The 18,016-nt window shown below is 41.9% G+C and overlaps 1 protein-coding gene across 1 annotated transcript in view; it reads left to right on the top strand.

The window, feature by feature from the left end:
- The window catches only part of LOC134460336 (contactin-associated protein-like 5), a 151,084-nt gene that overhangs the window by 21,033 nt on the left and 112,035 nt on the right, over positions 1-18,016 (top strand). Inside the window, exon 2 of the mRNA XM_063212768.1 lies at positions 3,144-3,254. Coding sequence (XP_063068838.1) covers positions 3,144-3,254 — 111 coding nt within the window. The remainder of the gene's footprint in view (positions 1-3,143; positions 3,255-18,016) is intronic.

Here is an 18,016-nt window from a genome sequence, read left to right as displayed (position 1 = left end):
ATACTCTGAAGCCAATCACAGGTATGCAAATTGGGAGTGTCGCTAAAGGCCCAACAAAGAAATTACACTGATGGTAAGTTTAATCAACCTTCAGAAGAATAGAACAGTGTGGTATAAAGTAGAGTTTACTGACTGTAATGTAGCATGTGCTGCATTAAGTGATATGATGGTTTTCTAATATTGCATCTTCAAAAGGATTCCTGATTCCTGATCCTGATGATGAGTAAACCATTGTCTTGTTTGACACAACAGTGTCCTTTGTCACATCATGTAGAAATTATTATTTTTTATCTGTTCTTAAGGGAGAGAACAGATTTTTGTACAGAGAGAGTTTGTACAGTTTTGTGCAAAGTACTCTAGTTTATTACAGTTTTTCTTGATCGCTTTGACACAGTTGATACTCCAGAAAGCACATTTTCATACCAGTTCACACAACAGGCTAACCAGTTGAACCGATTCTCCAAACAAAACATCTTTGTTTGCAAAAGGCTACTACGTTTCCAAAATATTTAACATATGCAATAAAAGCAAACTCTGTCTTCAGTCCAATACACAATGCATAGCAGTGTATGAACACTCCCAGTCAGTCATTACACAATGGTCATAAAAATCCAAAACACGGCTATCATGTTGACACAATTTGCCGTTATTTAACACTGTTGTCAATTACATAACTTTCAAGCCAGTTCCATTGTTGTTTCTTTTACTTAGCCACTGACTCTGCTTGATCAGGATCTACTGACTGAGAGACAGCTGGCCCAGTAAATGCTTTGCATAAAGATTTGAGTTGTGTGTCTTTTCTTATGTAAAATAGTCAGTAGGCTAGATAGTGGGTCCGTGTAACAATAATGCCTTATTGCAAAGAATTGGACTGAAAATCAGAATACTTTCATGTAGTTTTTGTTTTGTTTTTATTTGTTTGTTTTGTTTTCCTTTTTTTTACAACTGTAATCAAAAATGTAATGGCTGATAACGGTATTACAGAAAGTATGTGTAAAGTAAAATATGATGTTGAAGTACGAGAATGCACTTAATTTAACGCAACAAATTTGCAAAAGAACTCCATGCCAAGAACACTGTGTATTAAGACTGATTGCTAAATTAAGATTTTTGAGAAGGAGTATCAAATAGGTGCTCTGGTGTGTTCATACAACTGACGGTAGTTTCTAAAAGTCAGGGGTAGATTTTCCTGTATGGTTATCAGAGCTTAAACAATGAATTGTGTACTACTTAAATGGCACATGCGTTAACTGTTTAGCAAAAACTGTGTTATATGATTGGGAAATATGTCAAGTCAACAAGAATGTGCTAACACATATGCACAACGTGTCTTTTGCTTTGCTAAAATAGTGATCATGACGACTTTGTGTGAGTCAGATTAAAAAATCGTGTGAAAGCGATCAAGAAAAACTGTAATATAATTTGTTATTTTGAGGATAATGTCTAATCTTTTAGAGCCTAATTAATACTGGATTAATTTTCAACTAATTAATCTCTCAATGATGGGATCTGGCTTGCTGTGTAAACAACAAACTTCCCCAAAGTCATTCAGTTGAAAAGATGTAATATCTTTCTGAGTGCAATGTAGTTATATGAGGAAGGACTTTTACTTTTCCTTTTCCTTAATTTTCACTGATAAATCATTTATGACTGAATCATTTTAAGTGAGTCCCCTACCTGTATTGTATAACATTGATGGGTTTGGCGAATCACCCTGAATGCTGCTGTCATTTAAGGGAAAAAGCGTATTAGCGGTGACCTCCTATCCAGTCCAAATTAAAGTCCAAATTTGCCATCTGCAGTATTTCTCTTCTCCAGAAAACAGGAAATCAGTGGTGGTGGTGGTGGTGTTTGCTAGCTTGATTGCTGGCCAGGTTAATTACTTCAACGGGCCTGGAGAATCTGAACATCAGGCAGCAGATGCACTTGAGCCCAATGAAAACACCCCATAATAGACTCAGACTACAAGAGGCTGTAGCCTCCCCACCGGCCTGGCCAACACCACAAATTTACACACGAACACAGAACATTTTGTATTGTTGATTCAACACTTATTGAGTGTGAAAAGCACTGTGAGTGTTAAAATCAACCAAGTGTAGAATTAACAGTGCATACTTAACCGTGTAGGTCTATCTCTCTCTTCACAAACTGTCAATGGCTACCATGGTGACAGCTACTCCCAGGTAACAACAAGCTGTTTTTACCAAAGAACCAAGAACCCTTTTCTAGGAACTATCAAAACAAAATAAAAAAAACACAGTCGGTCAAATACAGAATGGTCAACATCCTAATGGTCAATGATGGCCATGTCTGTGCTGTAAATATTCGTGTTACCCTAACTGTTAAGCACCATGAAATTTTCATATGCACCAGACAGGTTTCGTCACACTCATCTTGTGGCCCGTGGGCAACAGTCCAGCATAACCTAAAGGCATGCCATGCCAGGAGTGCCGTGAACACTTGAGGATGCGAGTGATGAAGGGGGCTTTTGCAGTGAACTTTTGCAGTTCATTGCAAGGTGCAGTCTGACTCAGCTGGCCCAACAGCTACTTTTAGCAGAGTGCCAATCACCCCTTCCAACAGCATTAGCTATTTTGGAGAGCTTGTTGAACTTAATGCAAGTGTGCATGTCTCATGTCTGACTGACACACACACACACACACACACACACACACACACACACACACACACACACACACACACACACACACACACACACACACACACACACACACACACACACACACACACACACACACACACACACACACACACATTCCTTGCTTCTAATTAATGAACTCTCTTATAGTCTTGTGTCCCTGGCAGTGCATCACTGGAGTCACATGTTTATCTGATCATGCAGTATATACTCTCGCCCTAATCTCCAATTAAAATTAACCCTCTTTTTCCCAACCTCATTCCCGCAAAGGATTGCACTGATAACACATCCTGTCACTAGCTGCATCTCTCTCTCTCTCTCTCTCTCTCTCTCTCTCTCTCTCTCTCTCTCTCTCTCTCTCTTCGCTCTCTCTCTCTTCTCTCAGTCTCTCTCGCTCTCTCTCTGGATCGATCTTGCTCTCTCCTTTGTCAAGTGTCCTTGATTCACTAACTTGATTTCTCTAAATTTTGCCGTTTGTTTACAGAGAGCTGTGATGGATCACTGGTGTCTCACCTCCCTCCCTCGGCCTTCAAGAGCTCCTCTCAGCTGTCCAGCAGCCATGGCCCAGGCTTTGCCAAACTCAATCGCAGAGACGGTCAGTATTTTTTCCCCTAAAATTTAAATGATTTGTTCGGGTGGAGAGAGTGGAAAGAGAAAGGAAATGACCAGGAGAGAGATTAGGTTGGATCTCAAGGTCAAGCACTTCATGGTCAGACTCAAAGCCAGGGGTGCGTTTCCGCAATGTTAGCTTTGAACAACAGATGTACTTTGTAGTTATCTACTTACTTCAAGGCGAAATCCGTGCATTTCTCGAAACCTTACTATTCCCACAGTAAGCCAAAAGTAGTGCGGCTACTTTCCTGAGTCCACACCGCTACTTACTTTCTTGGCATTGCAGTGCGTGACCAAAGAAGCAACAAGAGATAGGCATGATTGCCGAGTCATGAGTCAGCTGTTTCCTCCTAAATTCAGTGCGTGAAGTAGAAAGCAATAGTGTACAACCACCACCAGCACATTTGATTGGATGTCACGACACCGTGACTCGCTGTTTCCTCCACAACACACCTTGAAATTTCTTTGTGAAAAACACGGCTGTGGCATTCAATCTGACACCGTCCCGCACCAAAATGCAGTATTATCTGCATGCCGATTGGATTTCGTTTCATCCCGAGGTGTAATTTGTAAAATATTTGAACAATAAAGTTGTGGTTACTCCCAGAAAATCGTCTGTTGAAGTGTCATATCCGTAAGAAATTTTCGCACGGATTTCATTCCATAGCCTAGTGGTATTCACGCTTGCATCCCAATGGGAAAACAGAAGCCACACCGGTTCGAATCCACATGGTTGCAGTGCCACAATTTTGGAAATATCTGGCAGAAATAGATAATTTATGTTGTGCATTACCAACACACACGTGCAGCCAAGGGAAAATGTGTTACACTGTAGGGTCCAAAACACGATTTCACGAGTTGTTGTCAACATGCTGCACACTGGTTTCGAACTCGCGTAGCTCCCATTGATAGGCAAGCGTAAATACCCCTAGGCTATGAAATGAAATTCGCGCCAAAAATATTTAAGTACTTGACACGTAAGCCAGCGCATTTCCGGGAGTAACCAATACTTTCTTATCTAAATATTTCACAAATTACACATCGAAATGAGACGCAATTCAATCGGTATACAGCTAAAAGTTATTAGTGTGGGATTCATCAGATTCCAAGGATATGACGGTTTTTTTTCACGAACAAATGACATGACGTGAATTTGTGTTCTGAACACTCTCGCAGCTGTATCATCACTTTGTGTGCATGTCGATTGATTTTCATCGCTTTTGCACCACAGGATTAAAAGATATTGACACATTTGTGGTCAAATATGTACTACAAGTTTAGCTAATGGGTGGAGTCACACTCTGAAGTAGACTAGCGCTGTGTGTTACTTGGGGTGGCTGAGGTGATGTCTGGACTCAATGGATCTACTCCAGCTGTACTTCAACTTCACTGTCCAGATACGGATAGGAGGCACCTCACTTTCAAAGTCACCACTACTTCAGAGTAAGGGTCGACCGATATATCGGCCGGCCGATATATCGGGCCGATATTTGCGTTTATTAAGTGTATTAAGTGTATGTTTTGGCCGATACGCCCACCCCGAGATTTTGACTACAGACGGGCAGCTCTGTGTTGCTATGCTGGCAGACCCGCAATGCACGCTGCTGCGTCACCCCTCCCCCTCTCATTGAGTAAAGTAAACAGCCTTGCAGGCTGCCACAAAGTTTTGGACTTTCAGACGCATAATATTTTAATGTGGACACTGAATGACATGGCATGTGCATGTAATAGGCCTAAAGGGAGAATGTTTCAGCTCCATCCATTTTCTGTACTGATTTTAATTCCCTGGTTCATTGTCCAGTCAATAATCACCACCATTTGCCATCTTTTACCTACCGTTGTAACTGTCTACCGGCATATTCAGTGTCTAATTTCCACTGCCGTTCAAAACGCGCATTTCATACCGTCATTCATTTATCAACTTCAATCTGTTTTAGCAACATCTAATAGGTAGCAAACACCACTTGCAAACTGGCTAAATTAAAATATTGTAAACCATTTCTGTAGCATTTAACCAACCAGCTCTTCCAACGAGGGTAAACTACTGTTTTATTTCCCTGGTTCATTGTTCAGTCATTTATCACCCCCATTTGCCATAACTCTTACCTAGCGTTGTAACGAGTGCCTTCCAGCATGTTTCAGTGTACATTTCCACCGCGTTTCAAAATGCGCATTTCGTAGCGTCATTCATTTATCAACTTCCATCTGTTTAGCGATCTCCAATGAGTAACAAACATCACTTGCAAACTGGCTATTTCAATTCATAGAAGTTTATTTGGTAGAAATACTGTGTAAAACATTTCTGTAACATTTAACTGACCAGGTCACCGGCATGCTGCCACTTCCTCGTTCAGCAACAAGTGAATGTTCCAATCTGTGTAAAATGGAGGGGTGTCCGCCGTTTGGTGGACAAAACCATTTTGAACAGGGGTGTTTTTACTGGTGGGATTCTTTGCAATGTATTTTATAATATGAAAATAAGAACATGGTTTTACTTGTCTATGTGTTTTGTTTGCATTTCTTTGGTTTGTTATTTTGGGCTTTTGTTTGTTATTTAGTTGATTTGATTTATTTTGTGAAAGGCCCTAGTAAATCAAGTACACCTATACAGGTGAAAAAATAGGCATTATTTAAACCCATAATAATCTTGGGGTCATCCCCAACATTTTTCAAATTTACAGTCAAGCTCTATGCTATTGTACCACTGTCAAGCCACAGTCCTTTGAATTTTAATGCCTTATGTAGGCCTATAGCTTTTTAGGTGGCTATAATGAAAAACTTGAAAAACTAGTTGCTCAGTGTGCTTTGTACATGACAGTTATTTTTCTGTTATTCATGTTATGGTGTGATGAAAAGGTGATGGGATAGGATTATTTTTTTTTTAAATGATACAGTACTGATACTCACTTTTTAACAATATCGGTATCGGCGTATCGGGTATCGGAAATCGAGTATCGGCCAAGGGTGATGGAAAAAATATCGGTATCGCATCGGCCATTAAAAAACCTGTATCGGTCGACCCCTACTTCAGAGTGCACATTACTCCAAGCAGTAGTTACTTTGTGTGCTAACGTTCGCAAAAATGTTTTGTTTACGGGTGGGTCTGGCCTCGCATAATGATTCAATGAAGCCAGAATGCCATGAATCTGGCAAACCAATTACAACGCAAAGATGTGTTTTGAATCAAAGCGGGCAGGGTTTTGAGGGAAGGTTGTTCTCCTCAACAATCTTCGGATGTATTATGCATCGAGGCCAGACTAAATTACACATCCACATTTAGTCTGGTTTATCAGGCTAATGCAACATTGCTAACAGACTAGCTACTTCGCACTTTGAGAATCGCACCCCAGGCCTGCAGGTTTATGGTATGGACACCATAACTAAATGTTCCACTGTGTTCCACTGTGCTTTGTCCCAAGAAATGGTCGTCAGTTTGTGCAAAGAGGAATTGTGACCTTGTCCAATTACTTTAGGGCCAGTGCTGGATCAATGGAAGGAAGTAATTGCATCATGATGCCACTATAGCCCCTCAATTGACTCTGTGAATTAAATGTTGCTAATCCAAATTAGCTTGAGGGTTATTAGGTGGGCTTGAAATCATGAAGTCTGTCCTGAAATGACCCTTTCCTTTCCTCACATAATTCAGGAACAAAAGGAATAAATTACCATTGTTTGAACCCCCTCCAACATTGTAATATGCAAATAAGGGCTTGTCAGTTAGGTGAAGCTGGTGGTGCTATTGATGATTTATGCATTGGCCCTTCAGCGACTCTCTAAATGTGAAGTCAGCTGGTAGGGTTTCCCAAAAGGATACACTTTGTGGAAAACTCCCTGCTTGAGTCAGCATTGTTTTAGAAGAAGATACCGCACACTCTTGTCCATCGTGCTGCAATTTATTAAGAAAACAACGTTTCGGCCCGTATGGCCTTTCTCAAGTTTTTAAAAAAAAAAAACTCGAGAAAGGCCATACGGGCCGAAACGTTGTTTTCTTAATAAATTGCAGCACGATGGACAAGAGTGTGCGGTATCTTCTTCTAAAAAACTGATCTGCCCACTACCTGCACCTTGAAACCTCTGGTGTGCGTTGGTTTCCACCTTCAAAAGATAGAGTCAGCGTTGTGACATCAGCAACATCAGTGGTGACATAGCAACGCACTTACGTGCATGCATGAGTTTGACTTTCAGTGTGGTTGGCTGGAAAACACTTGTTATATTGTTCCAGCTAGTGGTGGGAAATCTTTGTTAAGGCACGACTCTTTCATGCAAATTGTATTAGAAAAGGATCTTTCCTTCACTGCTTCAGTGTAAAAGTTTAAGCAATATACTCCAGATAACCACAATATACCCTAACCTGCTTTGACTTACTCATGAACTTAACTCCCATCCATTTCCTAATCCACACGGTTCAATCTGATATCCGTCCACCTTTTGCAGCTATTACAGCTTTAACTCATTTGGGAAGGCTGTCCACAAGGTTGAGGACTGTGTTTATTGGAATTTTTAGGCATTTTCAAGAAAAAAAGCGCATTGATGAGCTCACACATTGTTGTTGGTCAAGAAGGCCTGACTTATAGTCTCAGCTCTATTTCATCCCAAAGGTGTTCTATTTCACTTCAGGATAGGACAGGCCAGTCAAGTACATCCATACCATCACCCATGGGACCTTGCTTTGTGCATTGGCACACAGTGATGTTGGAAAAGGAAGGGGCACTCTTATCCGAGCTGGAGGTTGTCTCCACAAAGCCAACGATCTACCTGAAGACTTTAGCCTGGTAAACCAGCGCCACCCGCTGGGACGTCGAAAATGTTCAGCTGCGAGTGGCTCTGGCCTCGGATCTGAGAACGTTTTGAACACTGTGCCCTGAGTCTGGCAAAATCAAATACAGCGCAGTGATTTGTTTTGAATCAAAGCGGACAGGGTTTTGAGGGAGTGACGACGAAGCTCGCAATGCAGTTGGGAAAGCACATCAACGGCAAAGATCGCCGATTGGTCAGAGCGCCGGCACGGTTTGAAAAAACAGCAGGTTGTTCTCATCAACAATCTTCAGAGGTATCGTTCATCGGGGCCAGGCTAAATTACTCCGGTCTCACATTTAGGCTGGTTTATCAGGCTATGAAGACTTACTTCATCCGATCATCCTTGCACCAGATCATCCCATTACACAGCTGCTGGTGATGGACTACGAAAAGCATCTTCTGCGCGCCGGTCCAGAGAGAGTCTTTGCAGAGATAATGTTATACTCTATCCTCAGAGGCCACCAAGCCATCAGGAAGCAGCAGTGCTACTGCGATGAGTGTTGTAGATGGCGAAGCAAATCTATGCTCCCCAAGATGGCCTCCAACTCAACAAGCGTCAATTCTGGTTCACTAGTGTGGACTGGTTCGGCCTATACATGGTCAAGTTAGGAAGTCTGCGTGAGAAAAATTGAGGCAATATGTTCAAATGTCTGACGTCTCGCTGCATCCATCTAGATCTGATGCCAAACATGGACATAGGGTCCTTTCTCCTTGCCATCCACAGCTTCATAGCATGCAGGGGAAAGCTCTATGAGATACTCAGTGACAGAAGCACTAATTTCTGAGATGGTGAGAATGAACTCCAGCAAGATTTCGAAGCAGCTGGCCAAACAGTGCATCCTGTTCAGATTTAACCCCCTTCTCGTTCCACACTTTGGTGCAAGATACCAGTCTACGATGCCAGTCCACTTCTGGGGTCAGTTCAACCACAGTGTGTGTATTATTTTGACCATTTGAACTTTTCTGCAAAAAATGCTCCAAATGACAATATGAAGCAACATAGCAGATACTTAACACACAGTTATCACACACCTGTCCTATATTCACCATATATTGCATATGTATGCACCAATTCAATAAGGAATCCGCTTTGATGCCTGAAAATGAGTAAATCTCTCAATATCACCTGTCACAGCTGTTCTCTGAGCAGGGCACATTACCAGTGAGGGGGCAACTAGTCATTAACACATGCATCTGTCACCCAAATTCTCTGCAACGTCTGATGCTTTGTAATTGCTTTTATGCCTTTATTGGCTCAATGCAACCATACCTGTCATGGTGTTTTTGTCCTCTTGACAAGATGTCGTCATTCAAGGCCAGGGGAAGGTATTTGCCTCAGTTGCCGATGATTGCACATGATGTTAGACGGAGTGCATCAGCAGCTTAAAGCTGTCACGTCTCTTCATTAAGCAATTTTAATTACAGATCTGATTCAGTTGTGCATTAATTCGGGTGGCTGCTGGTGCTGTCAATGGCCATGTCTTTGAAGTGGGCATCCAATTAATTGTCACCCAGGAATAAGGCACCCGAATGACTGCACTTTAAAGATATGATGACAACAAAGGGCATGCAGGACTCACGCCAGTGCATTCTTGTGAAAATGGAAAGGTTTTTAACCCTATCCAGACTGGGGGGGGTAAAAGTGCCCGCACCAACTTTGATGTCGTATAATTCCTTAACGACTTAAGCTATGACTACGAAACTTTGTGACTTTTCCTAACATTTAGTTGGCTACAGTTAAGTACCGAAAGATTAAGTTTATCATTTTTGCCGTTGCCATGGCAACGGTTTTCAGACAGGTATGTCTGACCAAAAATCACTTTACCATATCTATGACGCCATATATTTTCATATTTTTTTGTTATTTCCATTAGCATCATACAACTTTGTGAGCATTTAAGTGGTTTTAAGCATAAAATCATTAACATTTAAGTGCATTACCTACATTTGTTGGAAAATCCATTATCTATTATGGCCCCAGGCCCAGAAATGCCAAAAAAGCCCAGTCTGAATAGGGTTAAAATGCAGCAATACAGCAAGCAGTATGGTTGTTCTAGCCATCTTTGTTGCATTCATGTCCCACTGCATCGCATCCTTCGCTGCTGGCTCCCTATTCGAACATTACACATTTCAGGTGAGGATTCAGGTCAAAGCTGAGCTGACAATGGGTTTAAGACTGATGGGCGCTCTGCATGTTGTAAGTGATTGTTAGGTCAGGCCCGGGGGATTTGATTTAAATTGAATGGCGTCAGTATAAATAGTGTTAGGATGTGATCAGCAGGGGAGTCGGCTTATTAGTTGGCTGTCTTAGAGATGACTGCATGCAGCCCAGCACAGCTCTGTCTGGACCTGGTCCTACACTATACCACTCCCCCATAGAGTGAAAATGGCAGAAGCAGACTAGCATAACCCACCACTGGGCTGTACCTTGGCTTATTTGTTGTGTATCTTTAGCTTACTGTGTGAACTACAGTAAGTATTTAGGCCAAAACGAATAAAAGGCAAGGAATTTCTGCCCTATTATAATGACACTTTTGACAGGAGGGGAAAATGCATGAAACGGGAAAAAACAAACAAACAGTAGGGTGTGCTTAATCCAGTTGTGTGGCGCACACCCCCTGCTAACTGGCTTGGCTCGGTGATGCCTTCTCTCCTAATCACTGGGTTTTGATAGACAACTAGAGAACACATTGAGTCAGATTGAGTTTATCTGGACCACACACATGCAGAAACCCCCGGACTTGGCACCAAGACAGGGAGACACAGGGCCATTGTTTGTCTTCCTTTATGTCGTGCTACTAAGCAGTTTGGACTGGTTGGATGGGCTGGCTGCTTGGCGGTTTGGCTCGCTTGTCATCACAACAGCACAGTGCCTGTCAACATCTCATTTACAGCCCTGAGTAGACTGATTGGGTTTCTACATTGACTCTGTCGCTTGCAGGAACTTTTGCACAGTCAAACCAAGTAAAATATATGTATGAGAAGAAGAAGAAGAAGAAGAAGAAGAAGAAGAAGAAGAAGAAGAAGAAGAAGAAGAAGAAGAAGAAGAAGAAGAAGAAGAAGAAGAATATTGATTGTTTTTTACAGACTTGAAATGGCTCTTTACACTGTATAATTCTCAGTACAACAAAACTACTAGATTGAAAATCTGGGAAAACGTTTCAGAGAAGCTCCAGAAGTTGTTAGCAAGAAATGCCATATTTCTACAATTCTCCTATAGATGGGAAAATAGAGAAATAAGTAGCCTAATATTTCTAGTGTATGGCATATAGAAGATGGAAAATACAGAGATATCACTATGTCTCTCTGTCCCTCAAGAGAGTATTTGTGTGCCTCTGCTGCAACAATGAAAGAGTCTCTTGCCATCTTTTTGCTCCTGAAAGGCACATAACTTCAATTTTATGTTGCAGAGTGTGGGTGAGGGATCGCATGGTGCCCTCTACAGTATATGGCATTCCTTACACACAATAATACATTTTTGGAAAGCATTCGAGAATGAACTAATATTCTTAAACTTTCTGCTTCAGGGATTATAAAAGATACAACTTAATGTCAACTCTGTATAGCCAAACAAGGTTATCATAAATGCCATAGTGTTAATAGGACCACAAGTTCAGATTACCATATGGTTGAGGAGCAGTAGTCTGTCAGGTAAAAACACAAGATGAAATCAGATTCAAAGGGGAGTACAGCACCATCAGTGTCAACATTACGTAGCTAAGCATCATGGGGCACTGCAGATCTTAAAGTGGACATGAAACACTAGACAAAGTTGTCCTCATTAGAAATATTGAGTCTTAGTCTATCCATTCGAGTTGCCTTAATAGTGTCAGTGACACTGGTTAAAATATAATAAGTTTGAGAAAGATACATTTTTGCAACTGTGTAGCGCCATCATGTTCCACGGCAGAACGTTACATCACTGGGTGTGTTGCCTTGGAAACAGAAACTAGCTAACATTTAGTTAGATAACCAGAATCATGTTGTTGTTAGTTGGTTATTAAGCAGAATTTTTTGTTTGTTTGTTTATGTCACAACGACATGCAATCCCATTTTTGTCCTTGATCAGACCACCTTATCGAAAACACAGCATTACCGAATGTCACCAATACACTGGGAACAGGAAACACTTTTTTTGTGGAGCGTGCCTTCAAGGAGCCTTTATAAATACAAGGGATATGGATGCCTACAGTATGTGCTTGCTTGTGTATTAAGTAAGGGTTAACGTTCGGCGAGAAGGTCGCTACCGTGGAATAGCAGCACGACAGAGAGAATCTTTAGACCCCGACGCGGAGCGGAGGGGTCTTGTTCTCTCTGAAGTGCTGCTATTCCACAAAGCGACCGACTCGCCGAAAGTTAACCCGCTTATTATATGGATATACTTAAATGATTCACACATGCGGGGACATTTCTTTAGACCTATTTCATGTTAAGATTGTTGCTGCGCAAAACAAAACAGTGCCGTTGTGGAACACCGCTAGGCAACAGCTAGGTAGGCTAGCCAGGACAACAGGTGTTATCTATCACAGCAGCTGATTAGAGTGACAAAAGACCGGAATTTCGCTTTAGCCACTGACTTGTATCAGAGGTACCTCTGCTTGTATAGCCTACAAGCCAGTGGCTTTAGCAGTGAACGTCTTGTTGCCATTGACAGCGGTAGCCAGGACAACGGGCTATCACAGCAGCTGATTAGAGTCTTGTTGAAAAGTCGCTTTAGCAGTGAAAAGTCTTGTTGCCATTGACAGCGGTCTGTTATAGACCAACCCGTCCGTTATCGAAAAATAACAGACGTCCGAACGTTGGGGAGCCCCGTTGAAATGAATGGAGCATTCGACAGATGACGTCACAACCATATAATAATTACAAATATGTATAGCACTGTTGTTGTGCTGATCACAACAGAAATTCAAAAGCTGTTTTTTCTTAGACGCCTGAGCCATGAAAATCTCTCCAGGCTTTGAAGCAGAAGAGTGTCCCAATTTGACACTGTATTAAGAATTTATGCTAATGGCAGTTTCTTAAGTGTCAAAAGACCTCAGGACTCTCTTAGAAATACCAAGCTCAGCTTGGGACAGGATCTCATTTGCATAGAAGTGTCAACACTTGGAAAGAAAAAAGAGTGACCTGGTATTGTCCTGCCATCTGTATAGAGTGGCATCTTGCCCACATTGTGTTTTGAGAGAAAAAAACGATGGTTTGCAGACTGAGTGATTGCTGTATGATGCGTGCTATTGCAGCACACCATTTTGCACAGGATAGGCTTGCAGATGTGTCAAGTCAAGGACAGGTGAAGGTCATGCTGTAAGCCATTACCAGTTAATTTGAACACAGTTGTAGTTAAACGGATTAATGACCAAGTCATTACTTTGAATTAGCTAGTAATGAACCACAACTAGCTATTTTTTTTTACGTCAACCTAATTGTAAAACTTAATTGCTTCTAATCAAATGCTGATAATGCGGTGGTACTGTATATCAATTTCACTACTCGGGAAATAGGTTGAATATTGATACCAGTGCAACAATAAGAGTAGGCTTTAAATAGCTAATCATAATATGATATAAAACATATACACAATATTTGTACTGTATTTTTTAATATACACCTTGAAATACGTGTATCATGACTGATTAACAAGACATTTGACACTTCTTACACTTGCAGTGTCTTTTATTACTGCAGTCTTGGTAAACATAGATTCCTGTTGGGACACTATTACATAATGTTAATACTGCAACATCTGTGCCTCAACAAAGTGCTAAGCTACTGTATTATCACCTGAGCCTGACAATATTTCAGAGATAATTTTGATTCATCCCACAAAACAAAGAGCTTGTCTAACAGTATCGGTCTCTGAGTGGATGTCAGATTTTCAGCTATATCAAAGACTTCACAAGTGGATGAGCTAAACTCATCACCAAAGACACTTAAGGCTCTTTATTCAAACTCGGCAACAAGAACCTCAAACGAGCTCTGGGCTGCAGCAGCCTCACACATTAACACAAAAAAAACATAATTGTGTGAGATGGTATACCTATAATTTATTGCCTCCATGGTGCAGATGGAATTGGCCATCTGCTGGTAAATGGAGTAGCTTACTAAACTCCAGTTGAGACCTGAGATCCAGAGTAGCTTACTATACAGGCCCTACTCCAATTGAGACTGTGGTGTGTGGGGGTGGCCTAGCCAGCACTGGTCTAATTTGAAATTTGGTATGCTTAGAGCTTAGATCGGGCCTAAGGAAACAAACCCGACCCTTCCGAGCCCGTGCTCATTTGAGCCCGGTCTGGCCCGGACCGTTACATTAACTGTAAATTATGAGCCCGAGACTGATTTAAGTCCGCCCATTTTTTTTTTAAGCCTACTATGTGGGCCGTTATAGCTGATGTTTTAAAACTTAAAACAATTTTGAGTTGCTTGAAGTGAACCACGGAAATTGGTTAACAATTACCCTGATGAACAATGCAACGAAGACACGCATAGCCTAAATGTGTGTTTATTCGTAATTGGATCGTAGCAGCCATACATCCAAATAAAAAGACTTAAAATAACCACGATGATAAACACAGAACATGATGATTAACACAAAAATAGGCCTACACTATTTCGGAGGCTTATTGGCCTACTTGGCTAGTACTGTAGAACAACAGAAAGCTTCAGAATATTTGGAGCCTAAATAGGCTAAAATAAATTGCCTATTGAAATAGGCCAATAAGGCTGGGCTATAGGCCAAAACAAAGTCACAGTGCAAACGCGATTTATGTCCATATTTTTACTACATAACAATATACAAAATTCACACTAAATAACAATAAATTAGCAAAGTATAAAATCGAACAAGTTGAAAAAAAACCCAGCCTACTCATTAAATCAGGCATAGCCTTGCGCAAAAACTCGAAGAGTCCCATCGAAGAGTCAAGATTGGGGCGGCATCAGAGCCTTCACTCGAGACACTAAACAATAACATGAGGATTAACAAAGTAGGCTAATTATTGGACTAAATTTAAAAAAACCTATGCTTATTAAACTGCAGGTCCACCCCAGGTTTACGTCCTGCCTGTTGATTGGAGCCTCCTGCCTGAGGATATGAATGGAAATTAATTAGACCAAATAGGCTATGCTGCCTGCTAGTATAACGTAACAAATAATAGTAGCCTACATTCATCATAAAGATATAGCCTACTTACGAGGTTCTACATGTTGTTATGTAAGAACAGGATCGCGTCGACAGTTGCAGGTTTTAGAGCCGTCCTTCTCTGCTCAATGGTTCGTCCGGCTGCACTGAAGACGCGCTCACTGCTGCTGCTGCTCGCTGGAATGCAGAGGACGGACCGTGCCAGCCTGGCTAGTTTTGGGTATACCAATCCATTGACCTTCCACCACTTCAATAGGTCCCTGTCGTCCTCCATGACATGCCTATTAGCATTATATTTGGTAACTTCATCGTCATCTTGATCAATGTCGTCATCTTTATTCTCCCACTCAGCAAAGTCAGCGTCTCTCCTGGGCCTGGCTGTCGGTGGTGTGAGGCCAGTTCTGTCAGCCGCTGCTGCACCTGCAGCATCCTCATTCATTGGCGAGAGTAGGGTGCGAACATAGGCGTGTACTTCGGATACTTCCGCGATAGACATCATCCTCAACTTGCTGAATTTTGGCCACAGAAAAAGAGCAACTTTGTGTAGCATGTCCACTTTGATTTTTTGTCGTATGAAGTCAGCATGTCGCTGGCGCACGAAGGCTTGCTGAGGAGAGTCGATGGGAGAGGGCTCGCAGTGCTTCTTCAGCCTCTCAACCCAGAGGCAGACCAGGTTGATAGTTGGGTATTTGTTGCCTTCCAGCTCTCTTTGGGCATGATAAAAAGGCTCCAAAAAGGTGACTAGAAAGTCCAATAAGTCTGGGGCGATGTTTTCGATGCGCTGAAGCTCACCGCGCGTCTCCAGTTTCTTCCATAGTTCATGGAAGATGTCCTGCACTGACTTAAGCGTAAGGTAAACGGTGCTGAATCGTGTCTCTCTCATCTGTTGCACTGTCTTCGATAATTATGCAGCGAGGCCAGATTGTTTGAGATGTCTCACGAGTCCTTTCGCAGCAGATATTGTCTCTCCTATGTCAGACGCATTGTCGGCCAGTGCGTCGGGATGCAGGCCATGGCGAAGGACAGTATTAATCAAGTGATTGAGACAAGAAATCCTCCTGTATATTTCCAGGGCTTTGATTATGTTGCTTCCTTCATCTGTCACCCACACTATTCGATTGAGGGAGCCAGGTTCGAGACCACATTTTTTCACCTGCAGGCAATTTATCTCACGTCTTATGTTCTTCCCTGTTTTCGCATCCTCAATGGGAAACATTGCTGTGGTAAGAGTTTTACCAACTAATGCGAAGTCGTCGGTGACGTAATGACACGTTATTGCGATGTAACTTATCTTTTTGTAGTCATCGGTCCACATGTCTGTGCTCATCCGCACGTCTCCATTCTTTAGAGCATCTTTGAGCGTCTGTATCAGAACTTCCCTCTTCTCCTCTGCCTTTTCTGGGCAAGCCTTGGAAATTGTGCTGTAGTGAGGCAGGGTGGACTGGGCTGACACCCGACCATGCGCAGCGCCAATGTTGATTAGATCTTGGGCTAGCTCCTGTAAGCCCTGGCCATTTACAACGTAAAATGGCCTTATGTCCTTGCAACAAAACCCAACGCATTTCTCTGTGAGGGCTTGCTTCGCTCTCAGGAGAAGTTACAAAAGATGACATTGACGGTTGACTATCATCCTTCTTTGTTGCATGGCAAGCCTGCTTCATGTGTCTGTTCAACGAAGAAGTACCCGTTTTTTTGCCATCATAACTGAGCAGCATGCCACACTCCACAAAGCCGACACATACATTGTCATTATCCACGACTTGTTTAAAATATGCCCATACATATCTATACAGAATATTTCATCAAAGTAATAAATAATTGTGCCCGTACCCATTAAGCTAGTAATTAAAAAAATAAAAATAAAAACAGAAAAGCTTATTCAAGCCCGGTCCGGTCCGACCCGAAAATAGTGGCTGGAAATGCCGACCCTACCCGGCCCACGGATCGGGTCGGGTCAGTTCGGGCTCGGGTGCGGGCTGTGAATCTAAACTCTGGTACTGCTACCATGAAGGAAGTAGTCGTTTATAGCCTAATGTACACAGAACTCCCACTCTATAGCATGAATTTGCTCTGGAGAAACACTGATGTTTCTCCAATTAAACTTCTGTTTAATTTGTATTTCAGTGTCATGACTTTTGCAAACACCTCCAAGATTTAGGGAAGAGTTTGTTAGTTACTATCCGTGTTGCTTTAACCGTTTCCCCTAAAATATGTTTTTTTTAGATGCCCCCTATTCTTCACACTAAAGCAACACTACATCACATTTTGATTGGCTTGTTTAGGAAAGTTACCTTACAGGCTGTTGGTATAGGCCTATGGTTACTGCCATCCCATAGTCGCATAATCTGCACTCAACACGGTAAATTAAATGTTCAATATTCCATCCTCTCACAAGTCTATAGTATTTCACTTGGCAGGTGTGGGCCCCCAGGCTGCAGCCATATCTAGCCTGTGTGCTAATCCGGCCCTGCCCCCGATACATATCAACCCTGCACAACCCAAGAAAAAACGTTAACCCTTTCAGAGCACTGTTATGAGAGAGATGCTACAATGAGTCATTGACTATTAGGACTCACACAGATGACTCATTAACCTCAAAAAATGTTGCTTAGTGGATCTTAAAGTTTGGAATGTAATAGTGGACTATTCATTAAATAAGTATTTCATTTCTAAACGACATCCTGTGGACGTTAAGTTCAGCCTCAGGATTTGCCCTTGTCATTGTTTCATTGTCATATTTACCATACAGTAGTTTTAGTCAAGCACTTACAGTTTGTTCTTTTTAAGACTGTGGTCTTGAAGTCAATCATCTC

The sequence above is a fragment of the Engraulis encrasicolus genome, chromosome 12 (assembly GCF_034702125.1).
Source record: "Engraulis encrasicolus isolate BLACKSEA-1 chromosome 12, IST_EnEncr_1.0, whole genome shotgun sequence".
In the NCBI taxonomy this organism is placed as follows: domain Eukaryota; kingdom Metazoa; phylum Chordata; class Actinopteri; order Clupeiformes; family Engraulidae; genus Engraulis; species Engraulis encrasicolus.
Note: the sequence above shows the minus strand (reverse complement) of the source record. Positions and strands in the feature narration are given on the sequence as shown.